Raw genomic sequence first — 18,527 nt, forward strand, 5'->3', positions numbered from 1 at the left:
TGCCACAAAAAGGCAGCATTTTGAACAACATAGTGTGAACAAGAAACCCAAATTCCCATAGACTTTGCTTGAATAGAAGAACACATCCATTTTGGCATTAAACAGCGCAGAAGAAAAAGCAGCAAAAAAGCAGGTAAAAAGCAACGTGCGCACATACCCTAACACTGACAGCATGACAAAACGGCGATTAAAACTAAATTGTCAGTATAAAAGCATCTCGTTACATGAAGAGAATGAAAACTGCAAGGCCGGTGGAAGTTTTTCATAAGACTGAAGATAATGCTTAAAGCGGTATTCCCATCTACAAGATACTAACCCAATATGTAGTAATAATATTATATTATTATTACTATAATTAATAAGAATAATAAAAAAATATTAGCAAATACCTCCAATTAGAAATGATGTATAGTTCTGATGTAGCCATGCTTCTTACCTGATATGACGGCCATTCCATTACCACTTAGGTATCCATGGTTACAACCACTTATATAATGAGTTAGTTGCTCGTGGTCTCAACCATGAATATCTAAGCTGCAATGCCCTGCACATAAGGTAAGAGACATGGCTACATCAGGAGAACTAGACATCATTTCTAATTGGAGGGGTTTGCTATTATTACTACACATAGGGACAGGATCTTTGAGATAGGAATACCCATTTTAAAAAGAACTTAAAAGCATTTAAGGTGAGCATTACCATTTTTAGATTTTACCCCCTCTAATAGATTCACCATATTGTGCATGCTCTTTCCCCGTACAGTACATCCTAAAGGCATAGAGGTTCACAATTCAAGAACAAACCTATAAAGAATAATGACCGCTCTGTGCATGAACAAGCCCCCGGGGAACAATCAGGCTAATTTGCACGTGGCTTCAAAACCCCATTTCTCATCATTTAAGGGGATGCTCATAACTCACAACTTATTTGATGTGGATTTTTTTCTGCATGAAAAAAAAAAAAACGCAGACTATTGCTAGAGAATCACAGCAGAAATGATGTGCGCCTTTGGCACAGTTTTCATTTTCTTTTTCCTGCTAATCCCTTTTGACCTCAAAGCGGAAAAAAACCAGAAATAATTTACATGCTGCTTTTTTTTTATGAAATACTCTGCACATTTGAAAAGAAGAAAAAAAAAAAAAAAAAAGAAGAGAAAAAAAAAACCAAACAAAAGAAAAACAGAAGTTAGATATTCCGATAATTTTGCCATTACTGGGCGGCACGGTGGCTCAGTGGTTAGCACTGCAGTCTTGCAGTGCTGGGGTCCTGGGTTCAAATCCCACCAAGGACAATATCTGCAAGGAGTTTGTATGTTCTCCCAGTGTTTGCGTGGGTTTCCTCCGGGTTCTCTGGTTTCCTCCCACACTCGAAAAACATACAGATAGGGACTCTAGATTGTGAGCCCCAATAGGGACAGTGTTCTTGATGTATGTAAAGCGCTGTGGAATTAATAGCGCTATAGAAATGAATACAATTATTATTATTAATTATTACTATAAAAACGTAGCATCTCCACATGGAACAAAGCACCAGAGAAAATGCAACGTATGAATAAACTATTGTTCTCCGACCTAGTCATATCATTGGTCTGACTAGTGAAATCGCATCGCACTGAACATCTCTCTTTAATTTCTTTACGGGTCAAACATTAAAGGGGTTATCCAGCCAACCAATATTGAGGACCCATCACTATTATATGGTTATAGCACACGCCAATAATGGAGGAACACAGAAAAGTGCCTAGTGCATTATGTACAGCCCACACATACGGGAATTAGACATGTAATGTGAACACAGTCCAGAGCGTCAACAGCACATACTATCTGCTTTATAATGTAATACATGTAATAACTGCCACCATAGTCATAGGAATAAATCCAACAAATTCTGGACACACTATTAATCCCTAATTAACACGTCACCATCGCTTCTACCAGCAGCATATATGGGAGATTTTCGATAGCAAGAGCTCATGAAAATGGCAGAACTTTCTTAAAGGTCTGCAGTGTACAGCGCCTGTGTGGTGTCATGCTGCGGAGCTCTACAGCTGCTGCGCACTGCCATGGAGCTTCATGGATATGGAAACATGCTTTTATCACCAGTTTGGCAAAGTATTTTTTGGCCCCACAGTTTAAAACAGGTGAAGCATAAGATATCAATGCATTCCACTTGGCAGGACGTCACATTACACACTGGTGCAAGTCTGTGTGTGAAATTTGTAGTGGGGCATACAGCCACCATATGAGTGGGCCACGCAACTGAAAGACAGATTCCCCAGCATTAACAAGAAAAGGATCCCAAATCTGCAGGGGCACTAGGTTCCTCAAGATTGATAAACTGTCGAGCCTTGTGTTCCAGAAGATTGAATAAATACACTTTCCCATTTCTGATAGTCGTTGTATGTAATATAGAATAACTAAATGTGCATAAATCATCGGTTACTGCTTTGAGCATATGGGAATGCCAACACTGGTCTGGGTAATTATCAAGACATTATATATATTAGAAGAAAAATATAATAAATATTTGATATTCTATAAATAAAAAAAAAAAAGGTACACTGCTTCAGTTTATGCTTGTAATAAAAACCAGTAAGAGCTGCACTTCCAGTTCAGTCCAGGTAGACGTGTGACCGCTAAAGGAAATGGGCATTGTGCACAGTTTTTAAATTGGGGTTTTTTTATGCATTTTTAGTAGTGCAGTTGTCACAGAACTTCATGCCTATCTTTATGCCAGGAAAGTCAATGAGAATCCTGAGGTTTTGTGCACTTTTTTTTTTTGTCACCTGCAGATTTGGTGCAGCGATAAATCTGCAGCATGTCAATTCTTTCAGCGTTTTTTAACCCCAGAATGCATAGGAAACGCATGAAAGAAAACAGCATATTTTTTTCTGTCAAGGAATACAAATTTAGTGCAGAAAGTTCTGCAACCACATTCTCAGCATGCACATATAGCGAGTCACTGTACAGTGTTGACACGTTGATCGCTGCTGTGGTCAGTGATTAGACATGCTGTCTAAATAAGGCTGCTTTCACACTACGTCTTTTTAACATGCGTCCTGAACGTTTTTTTAACGCAAAAACGGATCCAGTGCAAATGCGTTTTCATTTCAATGCATTTGCAATGGACTCGCGTTAACATGCGTTCACCTGCGTTTGCGTGCGTTATAGTGAGGATCCAGCGACTTGCAGTTTTTTAACATCTTTCAAAAACGCTACATGTAGCGTTTTTGAGCTGCGTCCAAATACTACAAATCGCTGGATCCTGACTAAACAGCATGCAAACGCATGTGAACGCTGGCATGCTGATAGACAGGATCCTGCTTGCTCTACTGAGCATGCCCAGAACCAGTCTCGCGTGATCAGTCCCTCTCTCTCCTACCTCTCTGTCTCTCCCCCTCCCTCTCCTGTCTCTCGCCTCCCTCTCTCTTTGTCTCTCCCCGTCCCTCTCCCCCACCTGAGAGCTGCGGACACTCGTAACCAACGTAAATATCGGGTAACCACTTCTCTTAGTTACCCGATGTTTACGTTGGTAACGTGTGCAGGCAGCCCTGCTCCTAGCAGCTGCAGACACTCGTAACCAATCCAAGCCCGATGTTTACCTTGGTTACGAGCGTCTGCAGCTGTCAGATGCCGGCTCCCAGTCTGGCACGTTTAGTTCCCCTCACTCCTGATCACATGACTCCAATGCCCGCCCCTAAACATCCAGTGACAGGATCCTGCAAAGTAACACATGCGTTTGCATGCGTTTTTTGCTGTAAAAGCAGGATCCGCTTTTGCAGCAAAAAAACGTTCAGGACGCATGTTAAAAAGACGTAGTGTGAAAGCAGCCTAAGGCTACTTTCACACTTGCGTTCAGCCCAGTCCGTCACTATGGAGAATAGCGCAGTCCGTTAACGCACTGCGCTATTCTCCATAGACTTGTATGAACGACACACTGTAACGCAAGTGTCAGCGTTGCATCCACTGGACGACGCAGCATCATTATTTTGACCCTGCGTCGGGCGGAAGGAACGCAGCATGTAACGTTTTTTGAGCGGCAGAAACCTCTTTCACTGTGCATGCTTTTTTTTTTAAAAAAATCACAGAAACTTTATTTTGTTTCTCGGTGGCCGAACGTTCAGCTGGCCGGCATGTGAGAGCGCTTAGCTGAGCGCCCGGCAGCCGGCATGTAAGAGCGCTCAGCTGAGCGCCCGGCAGCCGGCATGTAAGAGCGCTCAGCTGAGCGCCCGGCAGCCGGCATGTAAGAGCGCTCAGCTGAGCGCCCGGCAGCCGGCATGTAAGAGCGCTCAGCTGAGCGCCCGGCAGCCGGCATGTAAGAGCGCTCAGCTGAGCGCCCGGCAGCCGGCATGTAAGAGCGCTCAGCTGAGCGCCCGGAAGCCGGCATGTAAGAGCGCTCAGCTGAGCGCCCGGCAGCCGGCATGTAGGAGCGCTCAGCTGAGGTCCCGGCAGCCGGGATGTGAGAGCGCTCAGCTGAGGGCCCGGCAGCCGGGATGTGAGAGCGCTCAGCTGAGCGCCCGGCAGCCGGCATGTAAGAGCGCTCAGCTGAGGTCCCGGCAGCCGGGATGTGAGAGCGCTCAGCTGAGCGCCCGGCAGCCGGCATGTGAGAGCGCTCAGCTGAGCGCCCGGCTGCTGGGTGATCAGCTGATCGTTCACAATAGTCTGCTACCGGTAAAACTGTAAAGAAGAGAAAAAAGAAAAAGAAAAAAAAAAGCTTTACGTTGTTTTGAACGGTCCATTGCATCCGTTATGCCATTATATGCAACGCATCCGTTGTATCCGTCACACAGCACAATGCAACGGAAGCCGTCCAACGCAAGTGTGAAAGTAGCCTTAAACAGGAAATACAGAAAGCGTGGAGCAGTGGGAAGGGGGAGGCATAAATGGATTGGCCATTTTATTTTTCAGCCTTATGTAAGATTTTTTAGCCAGCTTTTTTTTTTTCTTTTTATTTTTTACTTTTTGCAGTTTGTGTTTTCTTTTTTTTGTTTTTTTGTTTTTTTTTTTTAAAAGGAAACCTGACAGGTCTCCATGCCCCCAAACCACCACTATGAATTTTATGCTCATGTTAACCCCCATCCAATACATTTTTTCTTCTTCCATTAACTCCAGATTAGTCATCCTACCAATCATGTTACCTACGGGCGTCATAACATGATGTGTAAAAGCCGCGTCACCACAAGTCTTGCACATGTACGTGACCTATCAATGCTTCATGTCCGTGCGCAGTGCAGCCATGTGTATGTTGTTAGGTAGAGCGTTCACTTAAGAATAAACACAAGGTAGTGGTGAGGTGGGCATGGGGGACATGTCAGGTTCCCTTTAACCTTAAATCAACCATCCAGTGTTTCACACATCACTTTTCAAACTGTTAAAATGTGCCAAACCATCACCATATCATCCCCATATCATATGAGAAAACTGCTGTTTACAACATGCATTTCCCAAGACTCCAGACATTATTCTCACCCACACCTTCCCTCTTAAACACCTCATATTTTATCTTTTGGAATTAAAAATAGTAATGTATCGATGACAGTGAATAGAGAAGACAAAACTAAAATGGAACTTTTATTTCTTAAGTGCCTAGAATTTTAATTCTTCATAGGATGACTTGGAAGATGAATATTAGATAGGTTTTCGATTTCTAAGTTAAGGCAGGCTATATAAAAGAAGGCTGAGCAGAAAATGTAAGAAGCACTTAGACACAATGTATGGCTCAGACACGTTTCTATACAATATAGTGCCCAGGGCTACATCTGGAGATGGAGGGTAGACGGGTCGTACTGAATTAACCAGGCAACGTCTGTTACTGTCAAGGTTCATCTGAGGATGCATTGGAAGAAAAAGAATACCTCCTCCATATCCCCAACCAATGCTTCACATTAGAACCACCCTGGCCTCTAATACAGACATAATGGATTGCCATTATCCACATTTATCCACACTTGAGAACTTCCTTTTCCAATAAGTTTCTTAAAATATTACAAAGATAACAACGAAGCAGAAGAAAAAAAAAGTGGTGACGTAACATTTCTATTATTCTCAAATACCAATAAATAAAATGACATTGGACAGTCATGGCTTGAGTGATGATTTGACAAAAAAAAAAAAAAAAAAGTATTGTTCCCTTTAATTAAACATAAGGAAAATGTAAAATCATATATAAAAATGTGGTAAGAGACATTTTTGGCTGATCTGTCTGGTCGCATCATTCCAAGGCTTATTATATAGCAGAGCAGTTCGGAAATATTGGCTTAAAAAAAAAAAAAAAAAATCCAATGCTTTAACCCCTAACGACCGCCGATACGCCTTTTACCGGCGACAAATTAGGGTACTTCTTCCGATCCGCCGCTTTTTAACGGCGGTCGGAAAAAAGGGTCTAGTGCCCCCCAGAGTCAGAAACATTCCGGGGTCTCAGCTGCCGGGGGTAGCTGAGACCCTGGAGATCATGATTCTGGCCGGGTTTTCCGGTCCCCGCTCACCTGATGACCGGTATACACCGTATACCGATGATCAGGTTACAGTAAATGACCGCGCCGGTAAAAAATCATTTATCTCCTATCTGGCATAAACAAACATGTCAGATGGGAGATAAATCTCATCCCTCGGTCCTCTCCGGTCCCTCGGTGTCGCCAAAGTGTCCCCCCACCCCCCTTTCCTCCCGATAATCTACCATGGCGGCGCACATACCGGCGCGCACAGCAGCGCGCCGGCTGCATTTCCCCCTTTCCTATGGTTTCTGTCGCATGTGTTATGACACATACGACAGAAACCTGCTCCCCAGGCCCTGCCAGGTCACCCCCTATTCCCACTCCGGTGTCCCCCGTACCTTTCGGAGCTCTAATCCCCCGCGGCCCCCTCCTCCTTCACAGTGCACGCCGGTCACACTGCAGAGCGCGGCTGTCAGCTTCCTGTGTCTGACTCAGACGCTGGTGGCTGCTGCTGCTGCTCACACTCTGCAGCTGTGACCTGGGGAGGGTGGGTGCAAATTCTTTGCACCCACTCTCCTCAAATGGAGGGTATGCACTCCTAGAAAATGGGGGACACGTTCCCTGAACGTGCCCCGCATATTCTAGAAGGTCCAGAATCGCCGCGGGACTTTCACAATGGATTACAGGTACCCGATTTTTTTTTTTTTTCTTTTCAATAAATTGGCCAAAAGAGGGAATGTTTTTGGGGAGTGTTTTTTCAAATACTTTTTTTTTGTCGTCAATTTTTTTTTTTATTACTGTCAATTAATTATGTCTGGTATCAAATAGATGCCGTGACATAACTAATTGCTGGGCTTGATGCCAGGTGACATTACACATCTGGTATCAACCCCATTTATTACCCCGTTTGCCACCGCACCAGGGCGCGGGATGAGTTGGGGCGAAGCGCCAGGATTGGCGCATCTAATGGATGCGCCACTTCTGGGGCAGCTGCGGCCTGCTATTTTTAGGCTGGGAAGAGTCCAATAGCCATGGCTCTTCCCACCCTGAGAATACCAGACCCCAGCTGTCAGCTTCACCTTGGTTGGTGATCTAATTTGGGGGGACCCTACGTTTGGATTTTTTTTAATTATTTATTCATAATTATAAAAAAAAAAAAAAAAAATAACACAAAACAGCTTGGGGAGCCCTCCAAATTGATCACCAGCCAAGGTGAAGCTGTCAGCTGTGGTTTGCAGGCTACAGCTGTCTGCTTTAACCTAGCTGGCTATCAAAAATAGGAGGGACCCCACGTCATTTATTTTAATTATTTTTTTTGGGCTAAATACAAGGCTAGGCACCCTTTAGTGCCACATGAAAGGCACTAAAGGGCGCCAGCTTAGAATATGCAGGGGGTGGGACGTTATATATGTTTGACATCTATCCATTCATCCATTGTAGCATTTTAGGCTATGCGCCCACAATCGGGGTTTGCAGCATTTTGGGCGCAGTGTTTTCCCTGCGCCCATAATGCTGCGTTGTGCAGTAGAAGCACAGTGGAAGGATTTTTAGAAATCTCATGCCCACTGTGCTTCTTTTCTCCGTAGCATAAACCGACCTGTGGAGCAGCTTCCCGAGCCTCAGCATGTCAAATTTATGATACGGAGATGAGTGTTCTGTGCAGGTAGAATAGAGCTAAAGTCCACAACAGCCTGAACCCAAATCGTGGGCATGGGCAGCTGCGTTCTCCCGTGGACAACACTCACATCTCTGCAGGAAGGCTGGCACTGTGTACTAGACGCCGTGTCGCTGGATCATGGCCACATAGCCTAACAGTGAGAAATTTGTTGCTACAGCAACATTTTTGTGAAGTACCTGTGGATTCAAAATGCTTACTATACTTCTGAATAAAATCCTTGAGGGGTCCAGTTTCCAAAATGGAGTCACTTGTGGGGGTTTCTAATGTATAGGTACCCAAGAGGCCCTGCTAATGTGACATGGTGCGTGCAATTTATTTCAACTTTTCCAAAATTCAAATGGTGCTCCTTCCATTCCAAGCCCTCCCATTAATCCAAACAGAGGTTTTTGGCCACATATGGGGTATCCCTGCGCTCACAAGAAATTGGATAACAACCTGTGTGGTCCACGTTTTGTTGTTGCCTCTTGAAAAAGTGAGAAATGTGATGCTAAAGAAACTTTTGTGAAAAAAAATGAAAATTTTCAATATGGCAACCTAAGCTTATCAAATTCTGTGAAGTATTCGTGGATTCAAAATGCTCAATATACACCTAGATAAAAGCCTTGAGGTGTCTTGTTTCCAAAATGGGGTCACTTGTGGGGGACCTCCACTGTTTAGGCACTTTAGGGGCTTTCCAAATGCGACATAGCGTCCACTAATTATTCCAGCCAAATGTTCAGTCAAATGGCACTTTTTCCCTTCCGATCCCTGCTGTGCACCCAAACAGTTGATTTCCACCACACAAGGTATCAGCATACTCAGGAGAAATTGCACAATAAATTTTATGCTGCTTTTTTTCCCTTTACTCTTGTTAAAAAAAAAGCTATGTGGTTGAAGTAACAATTTTGTGGTAAAAATGTATTTTTTTATTTTCACAGCTCAACGTTATAAACTTCTGTGAAGCACCTGGGGGTTCAGGGTACTCACCAAACATCTAGATAAATTCCTTGAGGGGTCTATTTTCCAGAATGGGGTCACTTGTGGGGGACCTCCACTGCTTAGGCACCTCAGGGGCTCTCCTAATGCAACATGACGTCCGCAATTGATTCCAGCCAATTTTGCAGTCAAATGGCACTCCTTCCCTTCCAAGACCTGCCGTGTGCCCAAACAGTTGATTTCCACCACATATAAGATATCACCAAACTCAGGAGAAATTGCACCATAAATTTCATGGTTTATGGCGCCAAACATCTAGATAAATTCCTTGAGAGGCCTAGTTTCCAATATGGGGTCACTTGTGGTGGTTTTTTGCGGTTTACGTACCTTAGGGTCCTCCAAATGCGACATGGTGCCTGCAATCTTTTTCAGCCAAATTTCCTTTACAAAATTCAAATATTGCTCCTTTCGTTCCAAACCCTCCCATTTGTCCATACAAAGGTTTCAGACCACATGTGAGGTATCACCGCGCTCATAAAAAAGTGGGTAACAAAGATTTGGGTCAAATTTTTGGAATTACCTCTTGAAAAAGTGAGAGAATTGATGCTAAAGCAACATTTTTGAGAAAAAAATGACAATTTTCAATATGACAACGTAACGTTATCAAAATCTGTGAAGTACCTGTGGGTCCAAAATGCTCAGAATACCCCTCGATAGAAGCCTTAAGGGGTCTAGTTTCCAAAATGGGGTCACTTGAGGGGGGTTCCTGCTGTCTAGGTACCTTAGGGGGATCTGTAAATGCAACATGGTGCCCGCAATCTATTTCAGCCAACTTTGCTTTCCAAAATTCAAATATTGCTCCTTTCGTTCCAAGCTCTCCCATTTACCCAAACAAAGGTTTCTGACCACATGTGGGGTATCAGCGCGCTCATAAGAAAGTGGGTAACAAAGTGTGAGGTCCAAGTTTTGGTGTTACCTCTTGAAAAAGTAAGAAAATTAGTGCTAAAGCAACATTTTTAGGTAAAATGTTAAATTTTATTTTTTTTCATTCCACATTACTTTAGTTCCTGTGAAGCACCTGAAGGGTTAATAAACTTCTTGAATGTGGTTTTGAGTACCTTGAGGGGTGCAGTTTTTCGAATGGTGTCACTTTTGGGTATTTTCTGTCACCTAGGCCTCTCAAAGTCACATCAAATGGGATGTGGTCCCTAAAAAAATGGTTTTGTAAATTTTGTTGAAAAAATGGGAAATCGCTGATGACCTTTGAACCCTTCTAACTTCCTAACCTCAAAAAATTTTGTTTCAAAAATTGCGCTGATCTAAAGTAGACAAGTGGGAAATGTTATTTATTAACTATTTTGTGTGACATAACTCTCTGGTTTATGGGCATAAAAATTAAAAGTTTGAAAATTGCAAAATTTTTATTTTTTTTGTCAAACTTCAGATTTTTTCACAAATAAAAAAAAAATATCATCCTAAATTTACCTCTAACATGAAGCCCAATATGTCACGAAAAAACAATCTCAGAATCACCGGGATCCATTGAAGCGTTCCAGAGTTATAACCTTATAAAGTGACACTGGTCAAAATTGCAAAAAATGGCCTGGGCATGAAGTACAAAACTGGCTTCGTCCTTAAGGGGTTAAAACTGCACAAGCTTATAAATGGAACATTGAGACATTGCACACTGGGAAAGAAACAGACCATCACCTACAGTGACTCAATGGGGTATTCCCATCTCAGACATTTATGACATATCCTAGGCATCCAATCTCTAAACAATGAAAAAGTGACTGACACAAAGTTTGTTATGAAGAATAGGTTTGATTAGCTGAAAATGGAAAAAAGCATTTAAAAGGCAATACAGTAATTAGGTAGGTGAACAAATCGCTCAAACAAATGAGAAATTGTGTATGCTTTGTACATGAGGTATGCCTTAAACAAAGTGACAGATGGAAAATAAGTCCACATAAATCACATCCGCTGATGATCATGTAACAAACAATAGAATATGGAAGTGTGATGTGTACAGCTGCAGTCAAAGCAGGTAATCTGTAAGGCATATATCTCAGCTGTCCCAGTGGAAAACAGCGCTGTCAGCCAAGTTATTAGCAAGCAGATCTATTTTTACAGCTGATGTCCGACGGGGGGGGCGGGGGAGTTATGCGGAGAGATTACATTTACGGCAAGAACTGATTTGTTGTCTTCACCCATAGCTCCTGAATGTGACATGGTGACAATAAGCTTTATTTTACGGCCGTTTTATATACTCAAATGTAATCAGTATTGAGAACATTTAAGTTATCGCCCCTGTACGACTACTGAGAAATTATTATTAGGTTAAGAATGAAATCAGTATGAACCCAATATCTATGCCAATCTGTGCCACTAAGCCTATTCAATACAAGAATTGGGTACATGAGTAATGCAGAGCTATTGTTCCTGACAGACGCCCGTGTGACACGAGAAGAAAGTACTATGAAATATGTGGCACAGCAAATGCGCTCAATATGCAGGCTCAGCGGCATGACCAAGTAGAAGAAATAAGACACCAAGTTCACGGACATGGCGCCCTACGGGAAAACACAGATAACCGCCTACACCACTGTTAGCTTCCGCGAGACAGAGTAACCATTACACAGTACATAGCAGGGGCACATATACAAGATCTCAGCACAGGAACATTTCTAATACACACAGTTCGCAAACATGTTCCAGTAAAAAAGACGATAACTTAAATAAGCACTTCTATGCCAATAGAATAATAGAATCTACATTTTTAAATATATTCCCTATGTGACGGAGGGCTCTCAGAGATCCAATTTGTAGCAATCAGCTTCCTGGCTGCATACAATAAGTGGGCAATGGTAATTTTCCCAACCTCTGTAGTATGCAACTCTTCAATGCAACCAAATATACAGACCATATCCAATTAAATAAGCTTTAGAACCACTACCCAAGTGGAAATTATTATTCCAAGATCTATTGATTAAAACTACACTTTAAAAACCCCTACACTTACTCCGGTGCCGTTTCAATGTTATAGGCACACACGCTCCCAGCCTTCAGAATAAGAAATCAAGAGGAAGGGAGAGCTGCAGCTGGCCACTCTGATTTGTCTGAAGGTGGTGACAGAAGCCGGCAGTGAATAGGTGCAGGACTTGCGACATACGCTCATGTGTGCCCCGGGGCAAAGAGTGCCATCAACCCCGCTGGAATGGTGTTGAGACAGGAGTGAGAGTACAATTTTTAATTTTATAGGAGGCAAACTGTGAAAGAGAAGGGGGTTATCCTAGTAACGGGCAACTCATTCAAATCTAATTCTGTTTTTTTTTTCCTTATATATAATAAATATATTCTGGTGGAGAACTTCTTTAACGATCATTCCACAGCTCTGAGAAATCAAGAGATGACCTTACCGTGCTTTCGTCACTTCAGTCATTTTCTGTTCCAGTTCTAGCCTTTTTTGCCTTTCCTTTTCCAGGTCCTGTTTTAACGTTTCAACATTGGTCTCTTCCCGAAGTTTCCTGAGTTCTTCCTCTGTCACAAAACAAGACCATAAAAAGGTACTTAGAATTAAAACATAGCCCTAAAAGTTATAAGGGACAAAGATGCATATTGCAGTATGGTATATTCGGGAATAAAACTATCAGCAGCTCCCTTAAACATTGCCATTATTAGCACCATGCTTGACGTAGGCCCAGAACATGACAGCACAACCATCATCCAAGCGTCACTTATGGCGGTTTGTAGTTTGTGAATGGATTTGTAAATCATGTTTATTCAGCAATGCCAAGCATAACATTGTACAGACATTCAAGCTAAATAAGACAATACAATGTTTGTCTTAAACCAGTCTTGCGGAAAGCTTAATTTAAAGTGACCTTTCACCCCAAACCTAAGTATAAAGATAAGACTGGAGCAGAGGTTCGCATCCCATCCAAGTCCTACAGTGCAGGAAGCGGATATCTCAGCTGCTGTAATCGGAGTCCTTGAACTGAAGGATTAGTGTAGATGTGCCTGCATATTGCATGAAATTGAGAAACATACAGTAAAAATCCTGTTAAAGGCTCAGAATATCAGTGTAATTTATGTGTTAAGAGCATCCCTATATCAGTATTTCCCTACAAAATACACCGCTACTTTACAAGAAGGCACAAAAGGATCAGACCACAAGGCATCCGATCGAACACTGGACGCTCAGAGCTAGGTTTCAGGATGGCCCCCACTGATCTACATGGCTACAGCACCTTACAGAATACATGGTAGCACCTGTAAGATTTTTCTACAAGAAAAAAAAAAAAAAAGGTTTTACCCATCTAACATTTACTCAGGGTTAACAACTCATACCAATATTGTGAAATCATATTCGATTGATAGGGTATACATATAGCACTTGTAAGGATTTCAATCTGTAGTTCACCTTACATCTAAGCAGACAGATTTTATATATTATATTATACATTACATACATACATACATACATACATACATACATACATATATATCTTTCATTAGCTCACGGTTATCACAAGGAAGTCTAATGAGAGAAGCTAATAGCCACTTGTCCCATAAACGTAAGTTCATCTGCAGCCACATCTATGGGAGGAGAAAAAGCTGCCACACTACCACCCTTGTTAGCCGTATTACTTGAAACAGTTGTCTGCTAGTCCCAAAAACAGCCATATTGTGTGAAACAGCTGGCAGACTGTCACCTGTAATAGCCATAATATTTCTCATGGATTTGTCACAAACTACACTGATCACAACAAATCAGATGATAAAAATATGACAACTCAGGGGTCAACCCCTTAGGCCACGCGCACATGTTAAGTATTTGGTGAGGTTTTTCCCCCTCAGTACTTTCAGCCAACACGAGGAGTAGGACAGAGGAAAGGATAATAGAAACACGTCACCACTTCTGTATTTATTACCCATTCCTGGTTTTGGCTACAAATACTGTACTGAGGTAAAAAAAAAAAACCAAAAAAAAAAAAACACACCAAATGTGTGCACGTGCTCTTAGACGCCCAGCAATTAGAAGGACAACCCAAAGTCACCTGTATGAATGTAGCAGTAGTGCAGTGGGTTACGTCGTGAACACTACTCCATTCACATCTATGAAAGTGATAGTGCACATGCCTGACCACTGCGCTTTACAGGGAGTGGAGCATTAGTCACTACTGCTCCATTCATACAGGAGACTTTCACATCCCCTATTATTGTGACGCCCTGGCAAAACCAGGTAGTCACACAGAGAGGCCCCCACACAAGACCTTTCCCACACAGGGTTACATACAGCTGACCTGAAATCCTAGTCACCTCCCCCAGGGAAGGAAAGGCACACCAGGGGGCAGAACCAAGCAGATGGGGAACGCCCACCGAGGAGTCTAGAGAGCCCGGGGCAGGAAAACAGTCAGTTTCAGTGTCAGTTTGAGTTTGAGTTGGAGTGGAGTGGTAGTCTGAGGTTGGCGTTGACAGGCGTCTGGGTTGGAGCCCCGGTGTGCTAACTAGGTGTGCAGACGGTGGTCCGTATCTGCAGGAGACGGGAAGACGGCTGCCGGAGACCCGAGGTGGACCGGGGCAGGGTTGTAGCCCGCCGGTACCGACACCGGAGAACCGACCCGGAAACAGTGCACATAAGGGGGTACTTGGACCCTGAAGCCAGGACCGGCACCAACGGCCTAGCTAATTAACAAATTGAGGGCAGGATTTTAGGTCCGGTCCCAACCTAAGTCCCAAAAAAAGACAACAGCCCACAGAGGGGGATAAAGGGCATCCGCTAGGGCCCGGTAGATCGCACGGGCCAGCGTCAGCAAGCACGGTTCCCAACCAAAGAACCGGGAGCGGACTCCCATGTTTCACACCGGGAAGTCCATCACACAAAAACACTGAGTGCAGAGGAAGTGATACAGACCACCAGCCCGGGTGTGGGACCAGATACACCCGACCCGTCTGCGGCAGCCGGCCACCAACAACTTGGTTTACCAAAAGGACTGTGTGTTTATTGACTCCACACATCAGTGCAACCTCATCCAGCACCAGGCCAACCGAACTGTAAGGCGGGCTTTGCACACTACGACATCGCAGGTGCGATGTTGGTGGGGTCAAATTGAAAATGATGTACTTCCGGCATCGCATGCGACATCGTAGTGTGTAAAGGGTCGATGATACGATTAACGAGCGCAAAAGCGTCGTAATCGTATCATCGGTGCAGCGTCGGCGTAATCCATGATTACGCTGATGCGACGGTCCGATGTTGTTCCTCGCTCCTGCGGCAGCACACATCGCTGTGTGTGAAGCCGCAGGAGCGAGGAACATCTCCTACCGGCATCAATGCGGCTTCCGTAGGATATGCGGAAGGAAGGAGGTGGGCGGGATGTTTACATCCTGCTCATCTCCGCCCATCCGCTCCTATTGGCCGCCTGCCGTGTGACGTCGCAGTGACGCCATACGACCCGCCCCCTTAACAAGGAGGCGGGTCGCCGGCCAGAGCGACGGTCGCAGGACGGGTGAGTCCATGTGAAGCTGCCGTAGCGATAATGTTCGCTACGGCAGTTATCACAAGGATATCGCATCTGCGACGGGGGCGGGGACTATCGCGCTCGGCATCGCAGCATCGGCCTGCGATGTCGCAGCGTGCAAAGCCCGCCTAAGTGTGCTGATCCCTGCAACCCTGCACAACACTGGGCCCCGGGGCATCCATCCCTACCCACGGAGGGGTTAACATCCAGCTGCTATCACATCTCCCCCGTACAAATACGTCCCCTTTTATTTGAAGTGTCCGCGCGACCCCCGGGTCCGGTAGAATCCCTCGAGCCACACCGCGGATGCAGATCCGAGCAGCCCGGCTGCTGGCACGGGGGCGGCACATTATCACTGCAGAACTGACTGATTAAAGGAAAAATGTTGTTTATGGGACAAATCCTTTGCGTCAAATAGTCAACTACAGGATTGCTACTCTCCATGAGTAAAGGTACCGTCACACTAAGCAACTTACCAGCGATCCCAACAACGATAGGGATCGCTGGTAAGTTGCTAGGAGGTTGCTGGTGAGCTGTCACACTGCGACGCTCCAGCGATCCCACCAGCAACCTGACCTGGCAGGGATCGCTGGAGCGTGGCTACACGAGTTGCTGGTGAGCTCACCAGCAACCAGTGACCAGCCCCCAGCGCCGCGTGGAAGATGCTGCGCTTGGTAACTAAGGTAAATATCGGTAACCAACCCGATATTTACCTTGGTTACCAGCGCACGCAGCTACACGTGCAGAGAGCAGGGAGCAGCGCACACTGAGCGCTGGCTCTCTGCTCTCCTAGTTACAGCACACATCGGGTTAATTACCCAATGTGTGCTGCAGCTAAATGTGCAGAGAGCAGGGAGCAGCGCACAATGCTTAGCGCTGGCTCCTTGCTCTCCTGGCTACAGCACATATCGGGTTAATTAACCCGATGTGTCCTGCAGCTACATGTGCACAGAGCAGGAGCCGGCACTGACAGTGAGAGCGGGGGAGGCTGGTATCAAAGGTAAATATCGGGTAACCAAGGACAGGGCTTCTTGGTTACCCGATGTTTACATTGGTTACCAGCCTCCGCAGAAGCCGGCTCCTGCTGCCTGCACATTCAGTTGTTGCTGTCTCGCTGTCACACACAGCGATCTGTGCTTCACAGCAGGACAGCAACAACTAAAAAATGGCCCAGGACATTCAGCAACAACCAACGACCTCACAGCAGGGGCCAGGTTGTTGCTGGATGTCACACACAGCAACATCACTAGCAACGTCACAAAAGTTGTTCGTTAGCAGCGATGTTGCTAGCGATGTTGCTTAGTGTGACGGGGCCTTAAGGCGTCTTCAAGATCCAGTCACAGTAAGGAAAACTCCCTTCAAAATTCCCTTTATCAGTTGTGATAAAAAGCCGTTTTCTATGCTGCAGATGTAGCAGTGCTCAGATTGCTTAGCCCGGTGTAATCCTGCCCACAACCCTAACATGCAGCTTTCTGTGTACACTGACAGAAAGCTGCTAATCAGTGGTGGGGGCACTGGTACAGACCAGGAGGCACAAGACCTGTATTGATAGTCTACAGCTGCTAAAACACAGATGTTATTAAAATAAAGCCGAGTAAGTGAAATCCCTTGAATCAGGCTCTCAGACTCTACATCATTATGTTCTCAGATTACGTAGCAAAATCCTGTTGGCAGATACCATTTAAAGTGGTATTTGTTAATACAGTTAGAACAGTGCCAAAAAAACAAGCCATTTCATTCTGGCGACTTGAGGTGGTTCCTGCCCACATGCTAAATATACATAACCAGAACAACATTGTGACTGGATTTTCCATTTACATGGACATTCACATGAATAATACAAAAGTAATTGAATGACAAACAAAAAGAACAATTTTGAAGTGTGTAACAAAAACACTACCTGGACAAAGTCATGAAAAAGAAAAAAAAAAACAGTAGCAAGAACCTAAGGTTCCGTGAGCCTAGTGACACAGCCAAATATCAGAGGGGTTGTCTCGTCTGGTAAACCATATTGATGTGCTATTCATCAGAAAGGTCATCAATATGAGATCAGTGGGAGATCTGATAACTGGTATCCACCCACACATCAGCTGTTACAAGCTCCGGCAGCAGCCGAATAAAGACTTACAAAGAGCAGCTATATACAGACCTGTAGCAGAAGATGCCAGGTACTGCAGAACAGCTCATGTTCAAGAGAATATTTGCTTTCAGAAAAAAAATAACAGCTGATGCAGGAGCCACACTGATCTCATATTGATGACCCACCTTATGTATAGGTCATTAATGGTGTGACTGGACAACCCTTTTAAGCTGCCCAGTATTTTCATCATCCACAGTTAGGGATATTTGGCTTTCAGGTGAAATTTATGTAAAACTTGACTTAAAAAGCTCATGTTACTGTGATATTTTATCATGACAACAGGGCATTTGCATAGAAGCATGCAATGGTGATTTCCTCATCTCAAACAATTTATTTAAGCAAAAGCCAACAACAGTGGTGGATATTACCACCATGTCAATGTCTCAACCTGTCATGTGGCCTTCAGCATCAAATTACAATTTGACAATGACGTCTCCAGCTGTTCACAAGTAGTGTTACTATCTATTGAGGCATGGTATCCCACTCTTTTTTGAAGAGGGCGGCCTTCGGGTCATTATGATTATGGGGTACAAAGTTACGAGCCTCTACACGGCAAATTAACTGATCCCATCGGTTTTCTCTGGGATTCAGGTCTGGAGAAAGTGCAGGCCACTCTATTTGAGGTACCCCAATCTCCAGACGTCATTCCTTATAGATGCAACCTCTGAGTCGGAGCTTGGTCGTCAAAGATGAAATTAGGCCTGTGTTGTTCATGCAGAGGCACAATGCCTGGATTACAGATGTTATTAAAGTAGTTGGGGGCTTGTCACTGTCGCTTAATGCACTGTCACAGGACAGGGGTTACAAGATAGTTGTCTCCAGGTAGAACAGGTGTCC

The 18,527-nt window shown here is 44.3% G+C and overlaps 1 protein-coding gene across 3 annotated transcripts in view; it reads right to left on the bottom strand.

Moving 5' to 3' along the window:
• Positions 1–18,527, bottom strand: part of GRAMD4 (GRAM domain containing 4) — a 179,028-nt gene that overhangs the window by 82,045 nt on the left and 78,456 nt on the right. For all 3 annotated transcript variants that reach the window (XM_075345114.1, XM_075345113.1, XM_075345115.1), the window contains one exon: positions 12,446–12,566. In XM_075345114.1, the coding sequence (XP_075201229.1) occupies positions 12,446–12,566 (121 nt within the window). The remainder of the gene's footprint in view (positions 1–12,445; positions 12,567–18,527) is intronic.

The sequence above is a fragment of the Anomaloglossus baeobatrachus genome, chromosome 4 (assembly GCF_048569485.1).
Source record: "Anomaloglossus baeobatrachus isolate aAnoBae1 chromosome 4, aAnoBae1.hap1, whole genome shotgun sequence".
Classification (NCBI taxonomy): domain Eukaryota; kingdom Metazoa; phylum Chordata; class Amphibia; order Anura; family Aromobatidae; genus Anomaloglossus; species Anomaloglossus baeobatrachus.